The following is a 12,994-nucleotide window of genomic DNA, read 5'->3' as shown; positions in this document are numbered from 1 at the left end:
AAAGGGAAAAGACTATGTGAATACAGTAGCTCCGTTGACTGCATCTGTAAAAGTTTTCCTAAATGATTTTCGCCAATTATGTTGTGGTCTTGTTCACAAGGTTGAGTCACTTACATGCAGATCGAATTCCTTTATTGATACATTTTCCACTTTCAGTACAGGAGTTCAAAAAATTGGAATGAGACTTTTCCTTAAACCGCAGCGGTCACACAGACTGTATTAACGTTAACTGCGAAAGACTCTGAGTTTCAGTGGACTAATAGTTACATTCTCAATAATTTATTATACTTACTACTCATTTATTTATTTTATCATGGTAGTTTAAATTAAAGAGTATAGGTTATACGAAGAAAAGAAAACGCAGAGCCTCTGAAAGACTCATATTGTAGTGTCTATAGGACTCTCACATTGTTCAGGATCCTCAGTGACTCAGTGGTAGAGCCCTCAACTCTGGTGCGTAGGGTTCCTGATTTGGTCCCAAGTCAAGCCAAGTAAGTTTCGTAGTGTCAAACATTACGTGCATGGGTTTTCTCGCGGTTCTCCCGTTTGCTCCAACCTTCTTCATTCCACCACTGTATTCATTATCATCATCACCGTTTCCTTTAGACTACAGTGCCTTATTCACCATAAAGAAAACCTAAAAGATTTCATTCACATTGTTCTCATATTATTAGTATTCAAAAGAATTGCTAAATCTTAATTTTATTTCATAAAGAAATCGCCGTGATTTTTTTTTCTATAAAGGTTTAACAAGAGGTTTCATTCCAATTTTGAACCCTTGTACTAAAAGTGCACAATGTGCCCAAGAAGATGTTTCGAATTTCATGTGAGTGAGTTAACCTGGACAACAAGCCCACAGTGTTAATGACAGAAAACATTTAAGGAAAGTATTACAGACGCGATCAACGGAATTAGTGTTTTCACTTATCTTCCTAATAACTTGATTTAAAATGCGTAAATTTATGTCTTTAAGTAAATATTACTTTACATTTACTTTACGACAGTGAATGTGTACGGAAGACATTAGCAAAAAGAATAATGTAATCACGAAATACTGTAAGGTATACCTATTTCTCAATAATTCTAATGGTGTGAATTCAATGAAAGAAGAAAGTGTGATCTCGCACTATCAATAGCATACTCTTGCAATTAACCAATGCAAAAGTATGCTCCTTCTGTTGCAAAGCGTACTGCACCTATTACAAATGCTGCGAGTAGCGGGTGACAGTGATAGTGTGATCTAGTGGTAGAAGCTCGTAATGCACCACTCAGCGACTAGTTCACTAGACACACACCATGATCTTGCCTGGGTTAAGAGGTACTCTTGCGGTGTGAGGAACAGTATCACGTGATGACAGCCAATGTCTAGTACGCTTGGAAGTGTCATACTTGACCCACTTTCCGTTGCACGTGAGCACTCGAACAAATATGGATGTGTTGCAGTGCCACGACAGCAACGACGAACAAACTGTCACTTATTCTTTGCTGGCTGCCAACAATGTGTAGGGTATCTACTTGCTCAACTTTTAAATCTTCTTTGTGTGGTTCAGGTGAAGTTTGGTTGTTTCCTCGGAAACCTGGAAGCATTCGACAAGCTCATCACATCGTTTAAATGCTGTCCACTCTATGGGTGCCTTTAGGACCTCATAATCCAACACCATGGGTCGTCTATTGCGTAGTAATCTCACACAAAGAATAACTTCCCGACCTGAACTTCGGAAATCAATGCTGCTGGTAGCGTATTTGTTCATGGCTTTCTCCCCAAATATCTGACATATTCGACGGCTTGATGCGGTTGCTAACAGACTCACCTTAAAGTCATAGAAGAAACAACCGCGAACGAACTGCCTCAGTATTTCTATTTCTCTTCGATACTGGACTAGCTGTGCTTTCTGTGTGTGCGCAATGTGCTTCTATTACACAGGTCAATAGTAGTCACATTAATTAACATTTTTTTCGGCGCTTAAGTCACTTCATTTCCTGTCTGTGTGCGCTTCATCAAAATGGGACATCTAAAACGGTATGAGCTCTTTTGGTTACCTTGAATATCTGATAACGCTACAACTGTATTCTTTAATATGGTATTTCTAAGTACGTTAACATGTATAAGATTGTTGTTAAGAACAGAGAATTTGGACGACTTGCTGGAAGTGTTCATGTACACTAAAATTATGAATAACCACATTTATTAACTGGTTTTAAGAGTTTTTTCTAGTTTACATTACTCAAGAGTGAGAATATGTGGCTGGCACAACAGCACGGATAGCTGAAGGCCTGTGTTCAATTCCCGACCGTAGTTTTTTAAGTTTATGGCCCACAATTATGCACCGAGAGTAATGGAGATGGCGATAGTAATATTGAACAAAGAAGTGAAATAAAGAAAGGGGAGGAAACGGAGAACCTTGACCCACGCACACGGTGTTTCTCCACCACTAAGTACAATGGTGCGAGTTGGGATTAAGCCAGGTATCTTGTGCACTAGGGTGAGCGCTCTACCACTGAGCCTTCAATGTCGTTTCATATTTTTCACTCTTAGAATTTCAATGAATTCGCTACGCGCAGAGAAAATCTGGTGCAGAAAAAATGCTGGTTCCTTCTTTATTTATGAGATAACCATGTAAGTACCTTCCAAATATATCTGGATCTTATAATTTTTGAGTGATGTTTTTTATTTCATGAATAGGGTGTCTACTGAGTTTCATTTTCAAAATTCCAGTATACTTCCAGTATATTTAGTATAACTATCAGCAAAATTCCTGTACCGAATACAATAAGTTTTTTTAAAGTTCTTTAGGAATAATCACACTCTTGATGATTTCAGGTTTGTAATTGCTTTACCATCAAAAGAATATTTTATTTTTAATAAATTTAGTTAACTTTGATTTTTTTAAAAAAATACAATTAATTTTTAACATTTTAAAAGGGCTGCCCAACTCCCCTCACAGCCGTCCACTCCACCCATTGCTTTACATGTCTAATTACAAAATGTATAAAACTTTTGCTTTGGAAAAATTTACAATCTCAATGGATAGAAAATTGTTTCTAACACTACTAAAATAATTACAAAGAAGTATTGTTGACATATTACCAGTTTCATGATTTTTCCAGTATGTGGATCAAAATTCCAGTATAATTCAAGTACTTCCAGTATCAGTAGACACCCTGATGAAGAATATATAAATAATATGTTTTGAAAGCTCACTCTTTGTATTGTCCGATGTGTCGCGCTTCCATTGAGATCGGGCAAGTATCCTTTTTCTTAATTTAATATTACTGAGTCAATTCTGCATCCTGATTTAGCATTCCTTCCGTTTCGACTACAATGAGTTTCCTAACTTTAATCATTTAACTTCCTTGATTTCATTAAACTAAAAAGCTGCATAAAAAGCTGTGCAATACAAATGATAATTAAATTTACATAGAAAAGAGATTAAGAAAAATCTATTTACCAAACTTTTTTATAACCATCATGGCTTGGTAATGTTGCATCTTCGAGAGAAATACAAACAATTCTGCTACTGTGTGATTCTGATGACCCCATTTTGTAAGTAGCTCCTGAGTTGGAGAGTTCCCACGCAATACTTCTCTTTTTAATTCGTCAATTGTTAACGTATTAAATCTCATGTATCTTCCACCTGAAACATAAACAATACATGCTTCACTTAAAGAGAGAATATCTCGTAACTAAAACACAATATAGTAGAGAATCAGAATAACGGAAATTTGGAGACCTCAGATATTAATTTGTTATACTGAAATAAATCGGTTCTCAAGAACTCACCTGCTGTACGAGTATATTCACTGCAGGATCTTCATTACTTCCAACATGAATTTACAAACGAATATATATACTACATTAGAGGGAGGTTAAGATAAACTGTTTTCTTAACACTGAATGCTACTGTTTACCCATTCGGCTGAGACCTCTAGTTGGCAGAGTGCCAAGGAAAGTCTATCTTAATGAAAGAAGAGGACTGTAAAAGAAAAAGAAAAGGAAGGAAAGCGTTGGTTATTCGGATCGGTGGTAAAGGTATCGTTTGCAGTGTTACCAACCCGGCGCAGTAAATCTCTACCTGATAAGATTTTATAAATAATAATATGAGAATGAAATGAAAGTGGGCCTACAGCACTGAAAGCACGATAACCGATTATTATTGTTCATAGGGCATGACTGGGAATCTACGGTGCAAGATAAAAAAAAAAAATCCAAAATTTGGAGGAGGGGATAAGCACAATACTTTGCCTTCACTGGTTGACGGTATTGGCTCTATCATAATAAAATAACAAAACGACGCGCGTACACACACACACGCTCACACAAGCATAACCACGAAACAGATAAGAAAAAGAACTAGAAAAATACACTAAACTGCACACGCAGAAGCGTATGTGTACTGTAGAGAAAGACAATAACTGCAGTTCTCTTGCGGGTTGTTGGCGTGATCAACCGAATGTCGAAGCCCCTAAAACACATTGCTAGGCTATATTTAAAATGCGCGCTCTGTTCACTGCGTGACATCATTACCTGACCAGAATGTATTGCTGACCTGGGACCAACTTACGTAGGCTGGCAACTATGTTTAAACTTCCAACCTTCTTTCACTCGTTCCCAGAGGAGAAAACGAACACATGTTGTCCGTACATACACATACCTATTTTTCGTAATGGACTCTTGTACTTCTGTCATGCGCAGCAGTGTCGAGGGACCTAATGTCCGAGGATAGACAGTAATCACGTATACAGGGTTTTTCAAAACATCACCGACAACGTTTGGGAGGGATTCCTAACACCAAGATACGATAAAAAGTAGAGACTAACCTTTTGGAGTTACTGGCTAACGAAAACATGAAAAAATGAACTTTAAAGGTCCATAGCTCCAAAATTATAGAATCTACCGTAGTCGGGTCAAAACTTCATTTAGGAACTAGGCAAGACTTCACTAAAGTATGTGCCCTATCCAAATATCCAAGTTTCAGAATCCTGCGGTACTTCCGCAATAATTTTTATAAAGGTGGTTTGTAAGTACTTTAGGATTCTGAAACATGTACTTTTGGATAGTGCACATATTATTTCCTAAGTAAAGTCCTGACCCAACTATGGTAGGTCCCATAGTTTTGGAACTATGTACCTTTAAAGTTCAATTTTTTCATGTTTTCGGCAGCCTATAACTCCGAAAGGAAACATTTGTGCACACAGGTTGGTCTATACTTTTTGTCTTATCTTGGTGTCAGGAATCACCTCCCAAACATTGTCGGTGTTGTTTTGAAACACCCTGTATATACTTTATGTACGTAACATGACATTTGTTGCAATGGATGCTGTTTATTGTTCTGGAAAACATAATTAAGTTTATACTTCATTATCTCCCTTAAAATGTGAAGTTTACTTCTGTCATACTCAGAATTCTGGATGCAGATTTACAATAATAAGCCACTAAAATGGGAATTTTACGGTTAAAATGAGTAGGTATGAAAGAGGACTCTCTAAGATGTTAATTGCCAGTAGAATATTTCTACATAACATATAAAAGCTTTATTGAATGTTTACAAGAGTACAGTTACTACTGTGACACCATTACAAGTGATATAGGAAGTCGCATAAATGTTGATAATTCTGAAGGGTTAACTGTTGCAGATGACGGCCTCAAAATACAAAATTTACGGAAAAATGAACAGAATTAGACAAAACGTTAGCATGAAAGTAACAAAAAGATAATAATAAAGATCACCAGTGTAGGGTGATTAACTAGGAAGGAAAATGAAGTTAAAGTCTGGGCTACATCAGTTCGGCCATTAATGCGATATTAGATAAACAGACAACAGAGCATAACATAGCAGTGTTTCGAACTCACTGACTTATTAAGTAACCTAGGATGCGTATGCTGCAATAGTGGAAGGAAATACAGAAATGTAGAGCGGGGATTTGCATCTGAACCAAATGTAGTAAAGCTTTGGGTACTATCTCAGTTTATTGGAGTATGAATTTGTAAAATCCACGGAAGAAATATGTTACTTGATTTCACAATATGATTGTTCAAGTAATCAAAATATATTGGAATCTTACGTCTTATATCACAATATGAAACTGAAAGTGTGGCCTTTACCATGTAGTACTCCATAAGAAAGACACAACGAAGTGAAGTACTATATGAAGACAGTGTACAAAGCAGGGTTGGCAAAAACCATAGTTTTTATTGAAAAAACAAAAAAAAACAAAAACAGTTTCTTTGGGTTTAAACCCGTTTTTTTTTTTTTTTTGTTTGTTTGTTTAAACCCGATTATTTTTGTTTAAACCAGGTTTTTTTGGTTTAAATAATTTACTCTATGCATTTATATTAGATATGAACAGAAATGAGTTTGTTTCGCCTTGGCGTTATTATGCAATAACAAGGTTATGCTGGAAGGGGTCGCATAAGCTTAAAGCGGAATCCAAACCGCTTCTCGACTTACATCCAAGAGAAATTGTCCATTTGGACATGGAACCGGGACTAATTGGTCACAAATGCGATTGCTGACTCACTCACGAAGGACTTCTGATAAAAATACGTTGTACTGATCTTTACATAGGCCTACTTGTTAATATAATTGTCAAAAGTCATTTGAGAAGGACAAAAAGATAAACAGTTACACAAGTAAAAACATTATACTAGAATTATATATAAATCGGGAAACTCCCGCCTTAGCCATTGGGAAAGTCCTAATTACTTTAAATGTATTTGTATGTAAAATTTTAAGGTCAACGTATCATAATCACTACGTTAAAACTGAGGTATTAAATTACAAATTTGGCAGGTAGATATCATTCAATAAAATTAAAGTCAAATCCAAGCTGATATTGGAAGTTACGTATGCAATTCATAAATTTTGCCAATTTCTATCAATATATTTAAACAACCTTGCTTCTTTATAAAACAACAGGCATTGATTCAATAGAAATCAGGGTGGATTGATTTAAATCAGTCTGATTTAAATCACGATTTTAATCAAGATTTAAATCACTTGATTTTTTAAATAAAAATCGTTGATTTAAATCAAATTCCGAAATGAATTAATTTAAAGTGAAAGTAAGTAAAATCCCGTTTCTCTTCTGTTATTTCGATTATGGAAGATAATAATCATAATACAATGAGACTCAAATGTATGTAAGCTCAGTATGAAAACGAGTATCATGTAGGGAACGACCAGGGAAAATCCCGTTTGAACGGGTTACGGGTGAACTCTGCTTTCTTTTCTTTGTAACACAGGGTTTTAAAATTTCTATTCCAACGGGGAAATCACCATGGACATTTAAGATGAAAACTCTTTTGTGTCCACGTCTATTTGTTTGTTTCCAGATAATAGGGGCGTATTTAGAGGGGCCCGATCCCCTCTCCGAACTAAAAAAAAAATTGAAATTTTAAAATTTGGGGCGAAATTTATGTACTAAATACATAGAAGTTCCTAGGAATCGTAATACGACAAATTTTGGATGCGTTAAAATATCGAATAATACTTTTGATAAAGTGAATACTTGACCCCATTGCAGAACATGCTGCGATCTGCGATGTGATCGCAGAAAATTTGCCGCGCCTGTGCAGGAAAAATTGTCTGAGGAAATAAAATAGCCAACAGAAAAGTATAAAAACGTGCCTGCTATGTATAGATGTCTTAAATGCACGGACGACTCGCATTTGAACTGTTTTTCACGTCACTTAAAGCATATTTTTAACAATCACAAGTGTTTCTTCTGCTGGAATTGATCATCTTGATTTTTTTTATTTTGGAATTCCTGCAGAAAAGTTTTGACTTACAAAAGCTCATCGCATAAAGGCAAAGAAAGTTCTGCCATCGGGTAATATATAGGATCACAAAACGATATTCACGAAGAAATTAAATATCGACTAAAAGCAGGGAATTCGTGTTATTATTCAGTTCAAAATCTCTTATCGTCGCGAATTGTGTCGAGGAATTTGAAGTTTTAAAATATGTAAAACGATAATTATGCCTGTTGTGCTGTATGGTTGTGAAACATGGTCGCTTACGCTGAGGGAAGACCGCAGACTGAAAGAATTTGAGAGTAAAATCCTGAAACGAATATTCGGAACCAAAAGGAACGGAAATGAGGAATGGCGAAAATTTCATGATGAGGAACTGCATAATTTATACCGTTCACCAAACACTTTTAGGGTAATCAAATCTTGGAGGCTCAGGTGGGCAGGACATGTAGCGAGAATGGAAGAAAGTAGGAACGCTTTCAAAGTTTTAACTGGAAGTCCAATCGGAAAACGACCATTAGGAAGACCTAGGCGCAGATGGGAGGACAATATTAAGATGGATCTCGCAGAAATAACAATACAAAATAGAAACTGGATTCAGTTGACTAAGGATAGAAGTCAGGAGAGCTTTGATGAACATGTCATTGAACCTTCGGGTTCCATAGGTCATAGAGCGAGTTAGTTAATTTTAGGCGAAATTTATGTACTTTATATGCATTTCGTGCCGCTAGCTAGTTCCAATTGTTTAAAAATATGCTTCTGCCAAATATCAGTAACTTTCGTGAAAATAAAAGTGTCATGTTGATATACATTGCTGTACTTTTTCCTTAATGCTTAAGAAACATTGTTTGGGATTGAAATAGGTTAACGACTGGGAATTAATTCAAAATTAAAACCCAATACTTTCACTTAAATGGCATAATTAACATTTAATACTAATTCCTAATGTTTTTTCTTCAGTTCGCGACTTGTATTATACGAAAAAAAAAAGATTTGATTTAAATCAAAAAAATCGATTTAAATCAAAAAAATGATTTTTTTGAAAAAAATCATGATTTTTTTCCACCCTGATAGAAATATATAATTTGGTCTCGTTTCGTATGTTTAGGCTTAACATCCTTATGCTATACCAAGGTTACCACGGAGAAGACTTTCGCTTAAAGGGACACCTCGAATCGCTACTTGGTTTGCACTTGAAAGATGGGTTGTGGTTCGATCGAGAATCGAACACGGGACCCCTTGATTAAAAGGTGAGAAGTACATAAACGTAATGTGGATGGTTTAATATGTGGAAACGTCACCATAAAGTCCACACGATTTACAGCATTTTTCGGTTGTTTTTTTTTCGTTTTTTCGTGTTTTTTTGTTTGTTTGTTTGTTTAAACCAGCCAACCCTGGTACAAAGTGATCATAAAAGGATCGCAACGCTATGCCACACACAAGGTTTTATGATGTGTTTTATGTCATATAGTGTTTGTCCATTATCGTTGTTTATGCGTAACCCACTGTTGTTAACGCTTCTGCCCTGGCTTGGTTAGACAGCATTCTTGCTTTTTAGTGACAATTTAGCACAAGTTGGTTCTTGTATCATGGATCTCAAACATTGCGAAACAATCATGTATCTTGAAACACTGCGAAAATCACATTAAGGTACTTGTAAACAAAACATAAAAGCACGATCATACTGATGCTTGTAGAAACCAGCTAGCACAGGTCAGAGCGTTCGTAGTCTTCTTTCGCATGAATAATCGTTTTACACATACCCATCGCCGCTTTGTGTTTACTTCCTTTGGATGCACCCCCTTATAGATCCAGAACATTTTCCTTCCCCTGACGCGCTGCTTGTAATCGCCACCTAGCACAGGTTGCAGCTTACCTTTTGAATAAATAATCGTTTATGTGCATAAACTGCTCCTGTGCGCCTGCTCCGTACGGACGAAATTACGCACTGATACACCAGCTTCGCACTACCTTGAAGTGAAACAAACACAATTCTTGCTTGCAGTGGCCACCCAGCACATGGCAGTGTTTTTAACGTGATGATGATTTTTTTTTTTTTTTTTTTTTTTTTACTGTGTATTAGTTTGGGGTTCCCTCGAGGAAACGGTTCTACCAAACAGAAAATTTATAGGTGAAATACGATGTGAAACATTTTTCCGAAGGAATGAGTGTGTAAATACAAGTAATTACGGCTGATATTTAGTATCTTCCCCAATCTTGCACACATAAGATTTACAGTGTGTTACTTACATTACAAAATATAGCTGAGCTAGGGACAGCTAGCGAAGGGAGTTAGAAGCCCCTAGGGCCCTTGTACTTCTACCTTTATCACATTTTAAACAAGAACAAGGTACTCGGTTCTGGAACCATGAAACGAGTTGGGGGAGATACTAAATGTCATCCGTGAATTACTTTCAGTACACACCATATTGAAATGAATAATGAGCCATAATGAAAGTAATGTGTGTGTGTGCTCGTTTATGCGTACACACCCCATTCCTGACGCCCCTGCTCCCTACGGACGCACACCTCTCTCTGCCGATCGGGCCCCCTGCTGCTCTCCTGCCCTGAATAGGTAAAATAGCATTCGAGCTTTTTTAATGTCCATCTAACACAAGTTGGCTCATGTTTTATGCACTATAGTTTATATGCCGTAGTCCACACTGTATTTATACTGAGCCCCCCTCCCTGAAGTCAGTCTGCAAGTAATTATGGAGGTCCTCATTTAGTGCATGCTCTGCTAAAAGAAATATAGGCCTAAGTTCTAACCTAACCTGAAAATGTAAATGTATCAAAATTTGGTAGAATCGTCTGCTTGAGCAATGCCTCAGTTTGCATGTATATAATAAATTTGTAGTAATTATTTCGACAACATGCACCAATATAAAAATATAAAATGTCTTAGGAATTAGTTCGAAGAAAAGCACAATTGATGCATTTTTTGGTAATAGTATACATGAGAACCCCCTGTCTTCCGTGCGCGAGGATACTTCATATTATATATTTATACGTTACCAAATTAAATCACTGCGTTGTCTTCATTATATGTGCTTAACATTCTATTTTTACTTTCTACAATAAATTTTGTTGATTTCGATTCGAAAAATGTTAAATATTTTTTAAATTTATATCATGATGCAGACCAAAATCCTTGTTGCATATAATGTAATGCGCTATAGCATATAAAGTACAAGGGCAAATAGGTACGTTCTTTTTTATTTTCGTATCAGTGGATAAGTAAATGAAAGTGGGTTTGTTACCCCCTTTCTAAGTTCGTAGATACTCAATGAATAATCCCTGAAAGTATGAGCGTCCAGCTCCTTCGGGAACTCAGACAGTCTTACGTATACTATATTCCCCAATTTTTTTCCCGTCTTTTTTTTTTTTTTTTTTTTTTTTGGATTACCAGTTGCATATATATTGTCAATCTGTACCAAATTATTTCGGCATGCACCAGGAAAATAAACTGTGCATAATGTCTTAAGGAAGTAACACTTAGTTTTTAATTTTAAAGATTATTGTCTTCGCGGGGATCTGTTATCTCATTTATCACTTGACATTTAGTATTTAATTTTATTTTTTTTTTTTTAATTATCGTGTCTGAAGGTTACGTACACATCCTCGTACCTTCCCCACTACCATATTCCAAACCTACCCCATCTTTTAAATAATACTCTGCTAACAGTACACACTAGGCACAATGTCGAATTTGATTGTCGTCCAACTGAAGATAAATCACTACTATAGCAACTTACCTAATTCCTGCCACTTGTCATTAATATCCAATATTCGACATAACTCTTTTCGTTCAAAATATGGTAAGTCATAAATGTATTTCACTGTTGAACTTCCTGGAGCCTGCATTACGAATTGCACAAATGTATGTTACTATTTGACACTCTTCTACGATATAGCCTCAACATTCAAACTAACTGGCCGTATTTTTGCTTCGGAATTCATTAATCTTCTCCTTCATTTAGTAACATCTGTAGTATAATACTTCCTTTGCACATACCCACCATTTCCACAAAACAAAATTTAGCTAAAATAAATAAACAGGGTTGGAAAATTATAATTAATAAACATGTTTCCATTCCTAAAATATTCGTGTTTTAATTATAGTCAATCATTAGTGTTGGACTCCTTAATTAGAGTTGTACAGTACCAAGTTATAACTATGTAAATGTAGTGTATTAAGACGGCCACTGGACAATTTGCGTATTTTAAGTAAAATTGCTTTAACTAATAATTCAAATATAATATTAATATTAACATATATTATACATAAAAGTCGCATTAAAGCAGAAGACGACGAATTCATAAAAGGAATCATTAATTATTCTTCAGTCTTGTTCAAAGCACAATTAGTAAAATAAAAACATTTTAAGATTTCACCACAATCAACAGCACCCTCAAGAAGATTGTAAAAGCTGCCACTCCTAGAACACACATCATTTTCCGACTTCTTTTCTGATGTTTCTCTGCTTTCTGCAGCTGCTGAAGTCCTTCTTGTACCTGCACTTGGCCTTGTTCTATGTTGTAGTCTATTCGATCTAATACAGTTCCCGGTATTAGCCATGACTTCAAACAATATATATTTATCCAAACTGGATTCAAAACATTCTTCATGAACATAGTCAAAGTGGTTGTCAGCCTCCTCGGATATGTCTCCTTCCGTCTTATTGTGTGTTATAGAAGAAAAATCTCGTCCAGTTCTTTACCAGGAGGTAATGTGCCTAAGATCGATGACACATTCCCGCGCTGGATGGCGATGCTGATACGTTGGAAAAGGAATGCAGTAGCTCGGGGGTCACCAGTTTTGATTGCTATTCGATGACCAACTTCATTAATTAAATTAAATCCTTCGTGACCCCAAGACCCACTGGTTTCTATTGCTACTGTTACAAACCAATATTTGTCCAATAGGTTTGAGTATTTTAGTCTTTTGTCTGATTCTCTGTGAGCGGCGACGAGACCTGCCTGAATTGAAGAATGGGGTAAGTTGGAAGGAGCAAACGTATCGGAACATGTGAAATCCCAGACTAGTGCTTTTCCATTTTTCCACGGTACCAAGGTCATGCCATCAGGCCTTTTACCATCAGAGCGGCAACAACCATTTGGTTCTTTTATTGAAGGAACTCCCGCTGAAACGAGGGCTCTACAAATAATGTCGTTTACAATATGATGTCGAGATTGTCTTCCCGCACTTTTTTTACATGAAAGGCCATGTAATCCTTTATT

At 36.2% G+C, this 12,994-nt stretch overlaps 1 protein-coding gene across 1 annotated transcript in view; it reads right to left on the bottom strand.

Moving 5' to 3' along the window:
- Window positions 1-11,772, bottom strand: part of LOC145673043 (uncharacterized) — a 69,746-nt gene extending 57,974 nt beyond the window's left edge. The window contains exons 1-2 of the mRNA XM_081742380.1: window positions 11,509-11,772; window positions 3,450-3,635 (exon numbers count right to left, since the gene is read on the bottom strand). Of these exons, the coding sequence (XP_081598506.1) occupies window positions 3,450-3,635; window positions 11,509-11,617 (295 nt within the window). The 5' untranslated portion in view covers window positions 11,618-11,772. The remainder of the gene's footprint in view (window positions 1-3,449; window positions 3,636-11,508) is intronic.
- Between the last annotated feature and the right edge of the window lie 1,222 nt (window positions 11,773-12,994).

The sequence above is a fragment of the Thermobia domestica genome, chromosome 16 (genome assembly GCF_964235325.1).
Source record: "Thermobia domestica chromosome 16, izTheDome1.hap1.1, whole genome shotgun sequence".
Classification (NCBI taxonomy): domain Eukaryota; kingdom Metazoa; phylum Arthropoda; class Insecta; order Zygentoma; family Lepismatidae; genus Thermobia; species Thermobia domestica.
This window is presented reverse-complemented; position numbering and strand designations above follow the sequence as displayed.